Source organism: Mastomys coucha, unplaced genomic scaffold (genome assembly GCF_008632895.1).
Source record: "Mastomys coucha isolate ucsf_1 unplaced genomic scaffold, UCSF_Mcou_1 pScaffold22, whole genome shotgun sequence".
Lineage (NCBI taxonomy): Eukaryota > Metazoa > Chordata > Mammalia > Rodentia > Muridae > Mastomys > Mastomys coucha.
The window spans coordinates 106,078,784-106,096,641 of record NW_022196905.1 but is presented as its reverse complement, the minus strand read 5'-3'; the positions used below and the strand labels follow the sequence as shown (position 1 = coordinate 106,096,641).

Sequence of the window (17,858 nt, the reverse complement as noted above, 5' to 3'; positions counted from 1 at the left end):
GCTTGCTCAGCCTGCTTTCTTATAGAACCCAGGACCACCAGCCCAGGGATGGCTCCACCCACAATGGGTTTACCCTTCTCCCATTAATCACTAATTAAGAAAATGCTTTACAGCTAAGTCTTATGGAGGTGGTTTCTTAATTGAGGTTCCCTTTTCCCTGGTGACTATAGTTTGTGTCAAACTGATAAAGACAACTGTGTTGTGGTGGCCCACCCAGGGTAGTTAGGGACCTCTCTCCCCTGGTCTCCTCACATCAGACTCTATTGATTAGCCAGGCCTGCCAGAGCCCTGTGTGGGTATGACGTATGACATGACAGTATCGGTGTCATGTAAACACCCAAGCAGGAGTTGGGGTATGTCCCCATTACGGGAAGCCAGACCCCTATAGTCAGGGGAGACCTCCTTAGCACCTCAGCTTTAGCATTCCTGTGTACATATGGCTGGGCTGAGCCCTTCCCTTGAGGGATCCTGGGTCCCTGGAGCCACCTGACAGCCACAACCTCCCCCCACCCCCAGGCTGGGCCCCATGTGGGCTCCCTAATTATCAATGGAAAGAGTGCACTGCTGCTCGCTTGTCACAGTCTATAAATAGGGAGCTGGAGGAAGACTTGAAAATGCCACCGGCTCTTCTGGGCGGGGGAGTTAAAAACAACTCCAGAGAACCAGCTCTATACTGGAGGCCCAGGGTGGGGACAAGCACAGGCCGAGATTGGACCACATCCATCCCTGTGGGCCCAGGCCTTCCCTGGATTGGATCTGGATGGGTGACCGTGATTCACCCAGGACACACGATGGCCCTGGCACCTCTGCAGCCTCAGTGCAGGGCCCTGGGGACATTAGTAATAGGGAAGATTGAAACCTGGTGACCCGAGCCTATGTGTCCCCATGAGAGGGAGAGAAGCCTCCAGTGCCCACTGAGACCATCAGGAGCCCCATCACCTGCACAGGCCACATCCATACCCTGAAAACGAGGCCCTGGGTAGCTTCACGGCCCTTGGAACCCAGACTGGAGAGCAGTGCTGTCTCCTACAGTGGAGGCTTGTGTCCTGCTCCTGAATAGGGGAATGAGTGACACCCTCGGGACCCCACCCCAGTTGTCATGTCCCACTGGATGGAATGTCTGTTGTGGGCAGTGTGTGGAATATAATAGTATACACACAATAATTTTAGTAGTTGCTACTGTCTGGAGAGGTAAAGCCAAATGCTCAAAGCCACATGATCAGTGGGCATCAGGGCCTGGAGCTGGGGTCCCTCAGCCACTGCTGCAAGGCTGCAAGATACTCAAATCATAATTCCCCACCAGTGTGTGTGTGTGTGTGTGTGTGTGTGCAGTATGCGTGTGCACATGTGTGTGCATGCATGTATATGTGAGTGTGTGTATATACCCAATGTGTATGCGTGTGTGTACATGTATGTGTGCATGTATGTGAGTGTGTACACACACTGTATATGTGTGTGTGTTTTTTCAAGCATCTTTTTCTAACAAATGTAATTTTGTAATGTTTTCATTTTGTTTTATTTTTTAAAGGTTTATTATTATTTATTGTCTTCAGACACCCCAGAAGAGGGAGTCAGATCTCATTATGGATGGTTGTGAGCCACCGTGTGGTTGCTGGGATTTGAACTCAGGACCTTCAGAAGAGCAATCAGTGCTCTTAACTGCTGAGCCACCTCTCCAGCTCTATGTGTGTGTGTGTATGTGTGCATGTATGAGTATGCACATGTGTGTGTACATGCATGTGTGTATGTGAGAGTGTATGTGCATGTGTGTGTTATGTGTGTGCGCACATGTTTATATGTATGTGTATGTGTGGTGTCTGTGTGAGTGGGTCAAGTGTTTGCCGTGGAGTAGTTTATTAGCATGTGAAGGAACTGTGGTTTGGAGTGCAGGAACGGCCCCTGCTCCCAGGTCTAAGTGCAGAGGGTCGGGAAGCCATCTGGGAACAGGCATGGCTACCCGCAGGAGCAGCCAGAGCCAGGTCTGACTGAGCCCTGGATCCAGCTGGCACTGGATGGATGTCAGCCTGGGACCTCTAGCTGCTTGTGAGTGGGAGTGTGGTGTCTTGAAGAGCTGTGTGCTGGGAGGTGGGAGGATCCTGTCACCTGGGGTGCTGCCTCCTTCATGACTACACAAGCTTGCTGTGAGGGTGGGGGTGGGGATGGGGTGGGGGGAGGGTTGTTTTCTCGGAGCTGCTGCTTTACAGTTCCTATAAGCCCCTCCTACTCCCCAGCCGCTCCGCCTCCTGTGACTGCTACCAGGAACCCCTAGCAAACCCAGTTCCTGAAAGCTGTCAGCCATCCTGCCGTTGAGGCTACTGGCCTGATGATCACAGTCATTTCTGAGCATTTCCCGTGTGCCTGACATAGTGCTCCACACTCCCGTGACTCACTAGCCTCCACACTGTAGCCTTAACGCTGGGCATTGAAGTTCAGAGAGGTGAAGTGAGTGGCCCAAGGTCACACAGCTTTTAAGATCCACGGAGCTAGGACCGGGGCCTGGGGCTCCTAGATGCCAAGGAACCTGCCTCTCACCCCAGAACCTGTGGGGGATTTGTGCTCAGTGCTCATCTTCCTGGTTCTCAGAGGCCTTGCTCTTTGCCTACTGACTCTTGAGGTTCCTGTGGAGCAGAGAGGCACTGGGGAGGGGGCAGGTGGGGGCTGCTCCCCACTGTGCCCCTTCCCTTCTTGTCCCTGGCTCCCAAGCTTCTCTCTTTCCCCTCTCTGCACCTCATTCTGTTGCCTCAAAAGTCAGACTCTGGTGGTCTGTGGAGCTTGGGGGGCAGTTGCCAGTTGATTCAGGATCCAGAGGTTTGGGCCATGCTGAGTGCCCCCTTGCTTCAGTCACACCCTCCTCTCTTGCCCTGCCAGTCTCTGGCTCTGGGCTCTGCTGGTCAGGCCTGAGCCTCACACTGGAGGGGTTGGTATGTTGTCCATATAGACAGCCAGGTCAGCGACCACTCAGTGTGGATGCTTTGGTGTCTGGACCCGTGACCTCTATCATGGCTGGCCACTTGGGCCAGTGGGCATAGTCCTTATGTTTGGTAGCTGCAAGAGACCTACTTGCTGGTGTTACGACTCTTTATTCAGACCTCTGACTTCTGAACACTTAGGCTATTCCCAGCTGTTCTGTCTCACAGACAACTCGTAGCAAATGCCACTGATCATGTGTGACACTGTAGCAAACACCACGGGTCATGTGTGACATCACAGGAAACACCACTGGTCATGCATGACACTGTAGCAAATGCCACTGGTCATCTGGGACATTGACATGCAGACATACTAAGAGAGTCACAGTGCTCACAGACACATGCACATAGACCCATATATATGTATATGTATACATGTAAGCATATAGACATCTGCATACACAGCTGTGTACACATGGAGACATACACGTGTGCATAGGCTCCTGCATATACAATCAAGTGTCTACTCATGCACAGGCATACACATGTACACACATAGCCCATGCACACATGCACTTGCAAATACCTGTACATGTTACATACATGTGCAGTCACACATGTGTACACATGCTGACATGTATAGGGAGTAGGAAGACTCATCTCTGTGGTCAAGGTCTGAGGGCTGCTGAACAACCCTGACTAGCCGTGACTCACAGGATAAGCGCACGAAGGCAGGCCATCCCAACCTGAGCTCCATGGAGAACTGGCCAGAGAGCCTCTGGTGCGTTGGAGCTGTGTGGAGATCGGGGAGGGGGGGATCAAGCTGTGGGGTAAGGCAGGAGTAGCCTGGGGTCTGAACAGGTCTGTGAAAACAGCCCAGGGCTGGGCAATCTGAGGAAACAGCTCTTCACTTAGGAAAGGTGGGGGAGCCGCGGCCTTCCCAATGCTCCGGGTTCTTAGGTTCAGCAGCAGAGTCCCAATGCTCCGGGTTCTTAGGTTCAGCAGCAGAGTCCCAGTGCTCCGGGTTCTTAGGTTCAGCAGCAGAGTCCCAGTGCTCCGGGTTCTTAGGTTCAGCAGCAGAGTCTCAATGCTCCGGGTTCTTAGGTTCAGCAGCAGAGCTGCTGCTTGTGGCTTTCCTCCCTGGGAAAGGAACTCTAGCTGGGCCTTGCTCTGAGCTCTCTTCCTGAGCCTGCCTCCTGGACCAGTCTGCCTAGGCCTGCCACCAGCTGCCCACTGCCCATCAGAGCTCCACAGGATTGAGTGCTTTTACAAGCGAGCATCCAGGCCTCCCCCGCCTCTCCCATCACACACTTACCCATACATGACCTTCAAGGCCTAGGTCATGTCCCATGCCCTGCTGCAAGCCCTTTGTCCTGCTACTGTGGATGTCTGTGCATGGTCTCCTTCATGAGGCTCAGGGGGTGGGGTGGGGGGTGTCTGCTTCCTTCAGATAGGAAACCTTTCCAGTGTGTGTAGGGGGGTTGGGGGGTATCCAGAGAATCCAGGGATCCAGGAGCCTTTCCTGTCCTTCTTCTTTCTGACTCCCCTCCACTGACTCTGCCATGCCCGTATCACCTTCCCACACCAGTCTGGTGCTCTCTTATTTACTTATCGCAGCTCTGCTGTGGTGCACATGTGAAGGCACAGGTTTTCTCCTGCCGTGTCAGGACTCGGATCATTGGACTTGGTGGCAGATACTCTTACCTGCTGGTCCGTTTTGCTGGCATGTCACCTGTTTTCAGTGGCCACTCGGTTTCATTCCCACACAACGTTCAATGCTGTATGTGATCAGACACACTTACGAAATAGCCATGGGGCAGTATTTTTCGTCACTAACAGTGACTGTGCAGGACTGCCCCTGGGCCTGCTGGTCGTAATACCAGCAAGTAGGTCTCTTGCAGCTACCAAGCATAAGGACTATGCCCACTGGTCCAAGTGGCCAGCCATGATAGAGGTCACGAGTCCAGATACCAAAGCGTCCACACTGAGTGGTCGCTGACCTGGCTGTCTATATGGACAACATACCAACCCCTCCAGTGTGAGGCTCAGGCCTGACCAGCAGAGCCCAGAGCCCCTATGGTATGATTGTGAATGCGTCTGCCATGTGTGTGCATTTGTGTGCTTGCGTCTATATTAAGTCTGTGAGTTGGTTGCTTGAGGGTGTTTGGGAGCTCTTGTGTGTGCATACACAGGTATACACGCTTTGTAGTGTCTGCATTTGAGTGTGTGTGTGTGTGTGTGTGTGTTTGGGGTGCAATCGTTTGTGTCTGTACCTGTGTGTGGGCAGGTATGTTTGTACAGATCAGTTTTGTGAATTAGTCCTGCGTATGGAGCCACCTGATGACATTATACTGTGATCATCCCCACAAGACACGCTGAGTCAGTGGCTGTGTCATGCCCAGGAGACACTTCACTCTCACTAAGGAGTGGGAGCTGGTCCCGAGGAGGCCGTGGTAACACGCCCGGCTTGCTGCTTTCTGGTGGGCTCACACTTCTGAGCTGGCTGCAGCTCTGCCACCTGACTTGTCCCTTGCCTGAAATAAATCAGGAGAGAGTTGACATGTGATGTTTGAAAAAGGAAGTCAAGTTTGGCTTGCTTGGGCTGTTTTAAGAATCTCTGGGGATGGGGGGGTATGAGAAGGTACTGGGGGAGGGGAGGGGAAGGCACTGGGGTGGGGAGACTGGGCTGGGAGGGGTGAGCGCTCTGGGGTATGGTGCGAGCAGATTCCACTAAGATAATGGAGACAGTACAGTCTTAGGCTTTTGTATAATTATTCCTCCCTGAGCCTGGCTTCCTATCTCCAGCCCGTGTCACAGAATGCACAAGGAGGCAGAATAGGAAGGCATGGCTCCATCACCCTCCCACGGCCACTGGCTGCTTGTGTTCTTGCAGTTTTCCCGGGGCCTGGTACCTTTGTCTGCTTTCAGATATTGTCTTTTCTCTCCCCGACGCTGCCTCTGTTCCTCCTCTGCTGTCCTCCATTTAAAAAAAAAAAAAAAAGAATATTGGTGTGTGTTTGTGTGTGTGTGTGTATGGAGCTGAACCCATAGGCAGTTGTGAGCCTCCTGATGTGGGTGTGAGATTTGAACCTGGGTTTTCCGCAAGAACATTAAGCACTCTTAACTTCCCAGGGATTTCTCCAGACCCCTGCTTTCCTCTGGACACTGTGTGTCTCAGGCAGTTTCCCATCTGGATGCATGCCTGGCTTTCTCCCTTTAACCTGCCTTTCTAACAATGGGATGATTCCCCTACAGTGTGTTCAATAATTTAGGTTAAGTGTGTTCTTAAAACTCCCAACTTACTCTTGGCTCTTTACCATAGAACTTTAGAAATTATTAATAACATTTCTTTGAACTTAAGAGGGAAATCAAAATTATTTCTGTGCAAAGACTCAAGATGTTTCTGGAGTAGTCTGGTCCTTAACGACTGCCGTCTTTTGGCAGAGATTTCCCGGTTTCTCAGAATCAGTTTCTCTTGTGTTGACTTCATGGCCATTGCTCTGGCTCCATCCAAACAGGCTGGACTCCATAAAGACTTAATAAGGAGCTGGAGAGGTGGCTCAGTGGTTAAGAGCACTGGCTGCTCTTCTAGATGAACTAGGTTCAATTCCCAGCATGCACCCACATGGTGGCTCACAACCATCTGTAACTCCAGGTCCAGGGGCTCTGATGCCCTCTTCTGGCCTCTGAGGGAACTACGCAAGGGTACACAGACACACATACAGGCAAAATCCATTCACATAAAATATTTTTTTAAGTCAATAAGAACTACTATTTTTAGGATATGTCTAGGAAAAAACACACCCTGTGACACATTAAGATTTGGGTGACAAGCTGAAAGGCAAACTATGTTCATAGACACTAGAGAGCAGGCAGGTGATGGTTCCTGGGTTTGTTCATTCAGTCAGTCAACTACCCAGTTTTGGTCTCTCCTGTCTCCTGGAGGCATCTCTGAGCATGGCCCTGGGGTTTAAGGGTGAACAGACCCTAGCATCCACTCTCCCCTAGCTCCCAATTTTGAGCCTCTGGGTCTGCCTGTGGGGACAAAGCTTGATTATTATGTTGAAGTAGGAAGACCTGCCCATTGTGGGTGGCACCATTCCCTAGGCTGGGATTCTGGACTGTATAAAAAGAAAAAGTGAGTTGGTTAAGCACAGTGCTTCCTTATTGTGGCTACAATGTGGTCATCTGGTGGACGCTCTTGTCACCGTGACCTCCCAGCTGTGGTGGATTATACCCTAGGACTGTGAAAAGAATTAACTCCTCCTCCCTGCCCCTCCTCCCCCTCCTCCCTCCTCTTCCCTCCTCTCCCTCCTCCCCCTCCTTCCTCTTCTTCCTTCTCCCTCTTCTTCCTCCTCCCTCTCTTTCCTCCTCCTCCTCCTCCTCCTCCTCCTCCTCCAAGTTGCTTGGGGGGGGGGGCTGACAAGAGGCACTTCCTGGGGCAGCAGTGCCCTAGATGAGATTTGGGGGTGTGATGTGAGCAGCTCAGGGCCACTCCTTCCCTGTGCCTCAGTCTCCTTACCTGAAGAGTGGTGGTCACAGAACCCCTAAGTCTTGGGGCTCAGTGGATATCCTAAGTTCTTCATACATGTCTGTTGTCATTTTTCCTGTTTAATGTCTCAACCTTGGCTTCCACATCCGTGACATGGGGTATGGACAGTCTCTATTATGGGAGTCAGTAGTGTCTAACTGCCGCCACAGGCTGCATTTGTCCCAGGACACCTGTGACTGCACAATACACAATGTCAGACAGTTGGACACCCTAGTAGAGAACACAGTAAGGTGTCTGGCATGACCTTGAGCTGCAGCACTTTCTATGTGTCCCCAGTTCTTAGGAATTTCCAGTGGGTACATAACTCAAGAAATTCAGTAACATGGCACCTCCTCTAATTTTTAAAGATTTATTTATTTTTAAAGATTTATTTATTGAATGTATATGAGTGCATTGTAGCTGTCTTCAGACACACCAGAAGAGGGCATCAGGTCCCATTACAGATGGTTGTGAGCCACCATGTGGTTGCTGGGAATTGAACTCAGGACCTTTGGAAGAGCAGTCAGTGCTTTGAACCTCTGAGCCATCTCTCCAGCCCCCTAAAGATTTATTTTTAATCCTGTGTGCATACATATGTGTTCAGGTGCCCTTGGAGACTAGGATGGGGCATGAGATTCCCTGGAGCCAGAGGTACAGGTGGTTGTGAGCTATCTGATGCCATGAGCTATCTGATGCTGTGAATTTAACCCATGACCTCAGCAAGAGCAGCAAGCTCTCTCTGCGCCATACTTAACACTTCCTGATGAAGTGTGGTTGCCCACTCATGGGCTCCTGTGGACTTTCCCTTGTCAGAGACCAGGCTGGGCTGGGACCTACAGTGGCTGAGGTGTGTTCATGGTTATTTTCCATTAAAGAAATTTTCTTGAGCCACACTTGTGTCTTAGGATGTAGCCCTGGTGTAAGCCGAGAGCTTTTATACTCTTATCTGATACACGGCCCCAGGGGTTCTCTGGGACCCAGCCTCCCAGCCCAGCTGTCACCTCCCTTTATAGCTTTCCCGAAAGCCTGATCCACACACCCAACCCCGAAACCAAAGCCTTCTCCTGCAGACCAGCTGTCTGGCGTGTTCCTATCACTTGGGGAAAAGTTGTCCCAAGGAGATGGAGACAGGGTATCTCTGCCAGAGCTGTCTCTCGACACAGCCCTTGTTCTGTATTGATGGCTTCCTGCCGTGCAGATCCGAAGCCCATATTCTTTGACAAGGTCCCTTCACCTGCTGCCCTTACTGGGGATGGGGGTGGGGGACCAGGCAGTGTTGGGACCTGTTGGGTCTTAGCTGAATGGTGGATCTGATAGCATGTTATTAGAGTTTTGGTAAGATGTCTGGGCAGCTGGCCGACAGACATGAGCACCATGTCTTGTCCTGGCCTCTGCTCCCCACTGCCCAAATGTCAAGTATGTGCAAGCTCTGGTCAGACATTTAAGAGACTCCCAGAACCCTAAGCACCCCACACCCCCTTTTCCAGAAGGGGAAACTGAAGTTGCAGAGGGTTGTTCCAGCTCGCAACCCGCAGAGCTGGCTTCATCCGGGGCCGCTGGGTCACAGAATCTTGCTCAGAACAGTTAGCTTGCTCCACATGTAGGGACAAGTCCGGCTCAAGTCTGCAGGTTGAGATTTGAGCTGTTCATGGCCAGACCCGATTAGGTAATCTACTGAGTGTTTGTGAATCTGGATTTGGTTCAAGCCCCCAGTAGTGTGCATTATCTCCTCTTGAAGCTGCATATGGCCACTGAGACCCATGACTTGCCAGAAGATGAAGCTGAGACTCGGAGAAGGGCAGTGCATGCTGAAGGTGTAGGATGGAAGTACATGCGGGTGTGTGGGTGCATCCAGACCCCTGGTTCTGAGGTTCAGGTGGACAAGCTTCTGCCCCAGGTGTCCCTCCGTGTCCCTCCCGCCTGGCTGGGGCTTGTCCTGGTGTCTGTCTCCTCCCTCCCTTTCTCCCTTGTCTTACTGAGTGCCCCTACTAAGTACTCTGGCTTTGCTTGGCCCTTGCTCTGAGAAGTCGCTGCTGAGGCCCGGCTGCCTCAGAGCCAGGCATCCATCAAACCTGGGGTCACACTGCGGTCCTACCATTTCCTAGACCTGTGGGTGATCCCTGTGGAGTCCCTTCTCTGGGCTTCAGTCTCTTCCCCTGTGAAATGCAGTGTCCTACATCACAGGTCCAGTGGGATGAGTAATGAGCATGACCTTTGTGTTCCCAGGCTGACCTGGGCGCAGGAGGGAGTTTGTTTTGGAATAATGGGACAGAGCAGGTATGCCCATGCTAGTTAGCTCCACGACTGCACGGCTCCGCACACAGCTGGGGTGTAGAGTGGCAGGGGAGGGGCAGGTTTCTGGAATTCTTTGAAACAGCACTGTCAGCTGCAGCCGCTTGACTCAGGTCTCTTTCTTAGGAGATGTGTCAGACACTTAAATACATGCAGGCCTAGTGTTCTCCTATTCCATTCCTCCTCCACAGTATCGGCTTTCCTGGCTTGGAAACTCATCCCTATTTATTTTAATATATATGTGTGTATGTGCATATATATGATGTATGTATGTGTGTGTGTGTATATATATACATGTATGTGATATGTGTGTATATATAGTATATATGTGTGTATATATGATATGTGTATGTATGTATATGATGTATGTGTGTACATGTATGTATATCATGTACATGTATATGTATATACATGTGTGTATGTGTATGTATATGTATATATGTGTATACGGTATATGTGTGTATATATATGTGTGTGTATGTATATAATATATGTGTGTATGTATATGTATGTTTGTATATATGTGTGTGTATGTGTGTATGTATATGATGTATGTGTGTATATATGTGTGTGCATATATGTATATGTATATATGTATATGATATGTGTATGTATATGTATGTATATGTATAGGATGTACATGTGTATGTATGTGTATGCATATGTATGCATTTGCAGGGACATGCATCCCCAACTCAATTACTCAATAACTACTACAGGCCTGGCATTTCTCCAAGGGTTGGGCTGTGGGTCTGGAGTCAGCAAAGCACTGCCTGAGGGTACACACTGTCTGGCCTTCTGCTTGCAGTGGAGCTTCACTTGTCAGGGGCACTTGTGTACTTACCTGATGTATCAGTCACTGACAAAATATGCAAGCAAGGCAGCCTGTGGCTAGAGCCCATCATGGCTACAAGGCCTGACAGCCAGGGAGTGGGGTCACGTGGCACCCACAGTCAGAAAGGAGGGAGAGATGGGCACTGGTGCTCAGCTCACTCTCTCCTCTTTATTCAGTCTGGGAGCCCGGCCCACAGGATGAAGCCACCCTTGTGTAGTGAGGATCTCCCATCAACCCCTCACGTACACGCCCACAGGTGTCTCTTCTGGGTGATCCTGCCAAGTTGACAGTTTGTATAACAGGACAACAGGAAGGAGTCAGATTTGCTTTATCCAGATTCACCTCAGATTCATCCACAAGGTGAGACCCCAAGCGCACATGCATGCTAAGTCAAGCCTCGGTCTGTAAGGGGCGATCCTACTCTTAGCACAGCTGTGAGCCAATTTGCCACGGAACGGAGCCGATTTGCCTTGGAACCTATGCATTTTGTTTGCTTACACCCACATATACTAGTTTCTTTAGACAAGATACTTTCCTGACAAACTCTCCTCAGGACCCTTTGGACACATCTTTCCATGACGGCAAATGTTGTGTATGCATGTCGTCGTTTTTTATCGCACAGCGTGGACTCTGTATGCTGTGGTCCACACTCTCTCCTCAGTTTAGGCTGCTGTTCGTGTTTTGCAATGGCAGTGAATCCTGATGGGAGCGGCTGTGTTCGGGAACCTGGCACGTGTGCTTGCTTGTCTCCCTGACAGGAACTTCCTCGATGAAACCTGCTGATTCAGCTAAACATGCAGGTTTTAAACTGGGAGACAAATGTTCTGACTTGTTTCCACATAGACATAGAGGTGTGTGCTAGCCTGGTCTCTCAGTGCAAGCCTTGGGGAGGAACTTCACCCACCGTGGTCCTGGGGCTTTTCAGTTGCTGGGCCAAGCCAGTGGGTTTTCAAATCCCAGATTCCTGACTTCTTTTCTTTCCTTTCCCCTTCCCTTCTCTTTCTCTCCTTCTTTGTTTTTTCTTCCTTCCTTCCTTCTTCCCTCCCCTCCTTCCCTTCCCTTCATTCATTCATTCATTCATTCATTCATTCATTCATTCAAGACAGTGTTTCTCTGTGTAGCTCTGGCTGTCTTAGAACTCCCTATGTAGACCATGCTGGCCTCGAACCCACAAGAGTTGCCTGCCTCTGCCTCCCGAGTGCCAGGATCAAAGGAGTGTGCTGCCATCCGGCCTTTCCCGAGGGTTTCAAAACATTGTTTTCCTGTGTGTCCTCATCAGAACCTCCTAGAGCATTGTGGGAAAGGTAGAGCAAGTAGGTTGGGGGTCTGAAAAGAGCTATGGATCCCACAGATGTAGTCACCCCCTCCCTCCACCTCCAGGCCCTGCCACTATGCTTGGCTTAGTTCCTGTACTTTGGCATCCTCCTCTGCAAGAGAAGTGCAGACTGACTAGCCTCCCAGGGACCCCCGGGGTCTGATGTCTAGGATTCGGTTCCTCTGATTTCAGACTTAGCAGAACTATGGCAGGTGCCAGGATGTTGACGCTTGGCTCCTACCTACCAAGACTGACCTCTCTTTTGAGATGGGTTCTTACAATGAAGCTTTGGCTAACCTAGAACTTTGGTAGCCCAGGCTAGCACTGAACTCATGGCCATCCTCCTGCCTTCATCCCCTAAGTGCAGGGATTATAGGCTGAACCAATCCCACCAAGCTTGTTATGTGTGTGCAGACAGGCACCTGTCTGGGTCACCAGGGAACACAAGGTGTCTTGTGCAGGTTCTTCATCTCTTGGAGGTGAAAGGGGAAATAACAGTGTAGGGCTGGTGGAGGCTTGCAGCGTTATGGAGGGGGATAGGCGAGAAGGACCTGTCTTCCTGGGAAAAGCAGGGCTCAGCATTCAGTCACAAACAGGGAGGCCTCAAAGGGAGGAGCCTGAACTGCCAAGACTCAGGACCGATGAGCTGAAGATCTGTGCTGCTGGAGGGAGGGAAGAAGCCACAGTTTGACTTAGAACCCTGAGAGCCACTGGCTTAGCCTCTGTGAGCCCCTGCGGCGAGGGAGGGAGTGGCTCCTGGGTGTCTAAGGAGAGGCCACCTTCCCAGCACAGGTGTTCTTCTTATCTTACCTTCAGGCTCATCCTATCTCTTCCACCTTATACTGAAATGGGATTTTCTCCTTACCACCGAGGTCTCAGCTGCTGTCCAAGCCAGGCCTGTGCAAAGGGCCACAGCCTCTGTACAGTCTTAACACTTTTGCTACAGGAAGTCACCATGGAGAGGTATTCCTGTCTCCTAAGACAGCACCTGGCCCAGGAGGATGCCCCACTGTCTGCTTCAGAAAGGATGCTGTTGGCCACAGTGTGCCATCTGCACCAGAAGAACAGTACAGGGATATGCTCCAGCCCAGTGTTACCCAGGAGGCAGCCGCTTCAGAGGCCTTGGCTTGCCTGCCTGTCTGCCTGCCCAACGTTGCCTGTGCCTAGGGAGCTTGGGCAGAGCTGAGAGAACACACAGTCAGCAGAAGGTTTTGCCTTCAAGTGAACTCTGAATGTAAGGCTTTCTAGAAAGTGTAAGAGTTGCAGGTCCTTTGGGAAGCGGCTGACTGTGGGGCCTTGCAGCCATGAGATGTCCCAGAAGGCTTTGGCATTGAGCTTGGGTGGAGTCGGGGAAGATCTGTGGCATCTGTTCCATACTGAGTCCCAGGGAGAATTCAAGGGTTCCAGGCCCTGGGACATGTCCCGTGTTCCTTGGATGCAAAAATACAAACATTGCCCCAGCTGGAGCTCCCACCACCCCATAATATGCTGTGGTCCATCCCCTGTGCTGCCTCAGGCTGGCAGAGCCATCAGCCTGTCTTGGGCCACACTGTTTCAGTGTGTGCCGGTTAACAGCAGCCCGCACTGCTGGTGAAGCCTTATGCCCCAAAGATTTCATGACCTCCCAAATGGAGACCAAGTGTTCACACAGAGGCGCCACAGGGGACATTTCATACTGGAACCAAGACACAGTGGGTCCAGAGTGTAGTGCTGCTTCCTGTCCTGTCTCTGCAGGCTGGGGCATTGCCCTGACATGGGAAGCCCCGTCTGAGGGCATCGGGGAGCCGGGTGCATCGGGGGACTAGTGTGCACTGAGATGCTCTGACAGCCTGCGGATCAACACTGTGGCTGACTCTGAGTGTCAAAACAGCCAGCTGCTTAGCAGTCACCACCCTTGGGACTCATGTGACCAGCACTGTGTCCCACACAGAGGGGTGTTCTCTGGCCACCGAGGAGCGAGCATGTGGAGGGACTGACCCAAAGAAAGTCCGAGACTAGAGTCACCCAGGATGTTTTATTTGGTTGATAGATTATTTACAGATGTTCCCTGTGATTGTGTGTCTGTGTGTGCATGTGTGTCTGTGTGTGTGTGTGTGCATGTGTGTCTGTGTGTGTGCCTGTGCGTCTGTGTGTGTGCCTGTATGTACATGCATGTGTACCTGTGTGTCTCTGTGTGTGCCTGTGTCTGTGTGTGTGTACATGTGTCTGTGTGTGTGCCTGTGTGCCTGTGTGTGTGTCTATGTGTGTCTGTGTGTACATTTGTCTCTGTGTATGTGTTCATGTGTGTCTGTGTGTGGGTGTGTGCATGTGTGTCTGCCTATGTGTCTGTATGAATGTATAGGGTTTGTGTGTGTGATGCTGACAGATGCTCTACCAATGATCCCCCCACCCCAGCTCCCATTGTAATTCCTTTGCAACAGAGATGGGCCCTGGCCCTGAGGCCACACAGAAAGGCTGTTCCTGATGCAGCAGTACTCTGTTGCTCAGCTGGGATGTTCTGAAGTGGGTGGAAGCCATGTCAGGATCATCTTCCCCCTACTCATCCTCCACCTCCAGAGTCCTCATTGGAAGACAGTAGCTGGGAGAGTCATGAAAGGCCAGGCTAGGAGGCCATCGGAACCATTGCCGAGCAAGCCGCCCATCCAAGGCCACTCCGTGGTTACTTTTGAGAGCTCCAGGGCATGGTGGCTGGTTTCCATGGTGACAATACGAGACAAGGCCTTCTGTGTACCATCCAGATGAGTGGGGAAGTCAGCAGTGCAGGTGTCATGGTGACTCATGAGCCACCCCTGATGTCAGGCACTAGACGGAGCCCATGGCTAGCTCTGTGATGACCTGTCCCCTTGCTCCCAGAATGCAAGTCACACCACTGGTCCAGGGCATCACTTTCCCTGTTGGATTGAGCTCTATGAGGTGGCCTCCTGCCAGGTGACTTGATGCAGGCTCAGGGTCACTGCTGGGCTGGACAGTGCCAGGAGGTGGTCTGGTAAATCTGAAAAGTGAGAACAGGCCTGCCTGGTGTTTCTAGAGTGTTGAAGAGGGAGGAGATAGGCTGCACTGTGTTGGACACGGGCACCGACAGGGCCAGGTGACACTCATCAGGACCCTGTACCTGGCTCTGATAAGTTACTTTTCTTGGCACTATATCAAGAGTCTGACTAATGGAGGGAAATCTGGTTAACTGAAGGGCTGTGGTTAACTGAGGGGGTTCTGGTTAACTGAGGGGGTTCTGATTAATAGAGGGGAGGTTTTCTCTGCCCACCACTCCAGAAGGCACAGCCCACTGTGGTGGGGAAGGCCTGGCCACAGGGGCTGCTTGATCCTTGGTGGTAGAAGTTTGTTCACATGGAGGATCTGGAAGCAGAGAGTTCGGGCAGGAAGCAGAACAGATTCCCTTTAAGCCGGTTAACAGCAGCCCGCACTGCTGGTGAAGCCTTATGCCCCAAAGATTTCATGACCTCCCAAATGGAGACCAAGTGTTCACACAGAGGCGCCACAGGGGACATTTCATACTGGAACCAAGACACAGAGGGTCCAGAGTGTAGTGCTGCTTCCTGTCCTGTCTCTGCAGGCTGGGGCATTGCCCTGACATGGGAAGCCCTGTCTGAGGGCATCGGGGAGCCGGGTGCTATGGGGCCTGTGACCATGCCTGAATCCCTCCTCGTGTCCTTGCAGAACCAGCTGAAGCAGTGTTTCTCCAGGCGAGCACCCGAGGCCAAGGATACCGACACCCTGGTGCAGGAAGCCGACAGCCAGTATGGGACCTGGGCGGAGCAGCACCAGAACGGGGGCAGGTAGGACACACCTGGCTGAGGCTGCCTCGCTTAGGTTTCTGATGCTGTGATTAACACCATGACCTAAAGCAACTCGGGCAGGGAAAGGTTTACATTTCCACATCACACTTCATTTCTAAAGGCAGTGAAGGGCAGGAACCTGGAGGCAGGAGCTGATGCAGAGGTCCATGGAGGGCACTGCTTACTGGTTTGCTTCCCCTGGCTTGCTCAGCCTTCTTTCTTATAGAACCCAGGACCGCCTACCTAGGGATGGCCCCACTTACATCAATCACTAATTAAGAAAATGCCCCGCAGCCTTACTTACACGCAATCTGATCTTAATGGGGGCATTTTCTCAATTGAGGGTCCCTCCTCTCTGATGACCATAGCTTGTGTCAGGTTGACATAAACCTATGCAGCACAGAGTCTACGTGGCTGACTCAGAAATTTCTCTATTTTAAGAAATTGTAACAGGAAGAAGCCATTGTTATACAAAGGGCATAAGAAAAATCTCAAAAAGATGGAAATAAAGTCCAATATATTGATGACAGGCAAGCAGCCTGGACATGGTCAGGAGTGTGCAAAGACAGGCAGACCCACAGGGACAGACAGACACCCATAGGGACAGACATCCAGACATCCACACTGTGTGACAGGCAGGACACAGGGACAGACAATCACAAGGACAGACATACAGACAGACTTAGTAAACTCGAATACTGCTGTAAACAGGAGGCAGGTCAGCAGTGTGGGCGATGGTCTGGGAACCTAGTGGTAGCAGAACATTCTGAGGCTCATCAAACCCAAGGTTCCCCAGGTGCATCTGAGGCCTGCACCACGAGTGCCGTAAAACATTTGTAGACACCAGTATCATATTACAGTGTCAAAGCCTGGTCCCTCCCATGAGCCTCTGGGGCCGCCTGCACAGCGCTGCAATGTGTGTCACTCATGGTAAGCTCTGTGTCTGGTGTGTTTTTGTACTATGTAAACACTCCAAAGATGGACAGACAGCAGCCCTGGGTCCACCCCAAGCCCAGGAAACAATCATGCACAATAAACAGTAACAACCAACGTCAAAGTGTAAAAGCAAAGATCCGCTGTGGGCCCCAGGTTCACAGCTGCATTTGTCAGGTGTGTGTGTGTGTGTGTGTGTGTAAGTGAGTGTGTGAGTGAGTGTGTGAGGGAGCACACACACACACACACACACACACACACACACATACATACCTGATGATTCATGGTCCACACACCATTCTATAAGTAGTGAGCATGTGTGTGGCTCGAAGGACCCTCTTCTGCCTAGCTGAGAAGGAACTCCAGGGGCAGCTTTTGGGAACTGCAGACCAGAGCGGGTAGAGAACCCACCCCTCCCTCATGGGGGCACACGTTTGATGAGATGAATCTCCCCCACGGCCACCTTCCTCTTCCACAGAAAACACAGGTGTCTGGCATCTGCTGCAGGTTCCGGTCATGCCTGACTGAGTAGCCCTGTGATCTGTGGATATCATGCCAGGCTGGGAAACTGAGGCTCAGAGAGAGGCAGGGATCAGAGTATAAAGAACACTCTATCAGTGGCTGAGTGAGCTGGGCTTATACCCGGGCCCCCTTCTCTCCCACTGCTCCTAACCTGTGATTTATGTATGTAGTGAGCTTCCTCCAGTGTTTGTAAGCATCCCTGTGGGAGCTCCCAACTGTCTGGTTGTCCGTGTCTGTTTCTAAAAGGACCCTGAGTCCCTGCAGGACTCCCATTCCCACAGCTTCTGTCTCAAGAGTTGAGACCATGGCGCTTCTGGTGGCAGGTGCCCCCTGCTGTCCTCCAGCGGAACTGCAGCTTCCTGGGACTCGGCTCTCTTGCCTTGGACAGTGGTGCCCTCTGCTGCCTGGAGGCGGGTACTTCTTCAGCCTCTGGGTTTGCCCTCTTCCTGGTGAAGACCCTCATACCCTAACCATGAGCCTCTTGGAGTTGGGAAACAGACTAGCACTCCAGGATTGAGGGTTCTGCCCCAGGGGTGTCAGGTGAGCCCTCCTGTGCAGCACTGTCTCAGCTCCGAGTTCTTTAGGTGTATGAGGAGAAGTTGTAGCTACCATGTTGCCATCGGCAGTGGTCCTAGTGACCTGGGTGGTACCCCAGATCCACTCAAGATGCCATTTTCCACATGGTGGCTGGAAGAGAAAGTACTCATGTCTCCACTGAGTGTGTGAG

The 17,858-nt window shown here is 51.5% G+C and overlaps 1 protein-coding gene across 4 annotated transcripts in view; it reads left to right on the top strand.

Annotated features, from left to right (window-relative positions):
- The window catches only part of Kiaa1671 (KIAA1671 ortholog), a 137,675-nt gene that overhangs the window by 106,647 nt on the left and 13,170 nt on the right, over nt 1-17,858 (top strand). For all 4 annotated transcript variants that reach the window (XM_031337431.1, XM_031337432.1, XM_031337434.1 and 1 more), the window contains one exon: nt 15,558-15,676. In XM_031337431.1, coding sequence (XP_031193291.1) covers nt 15,558-15,676 — 119 coding nt within the window. The remainder of the gene's footprint in view (nt 1-15,557; nt 15,677-17,858) is intronic.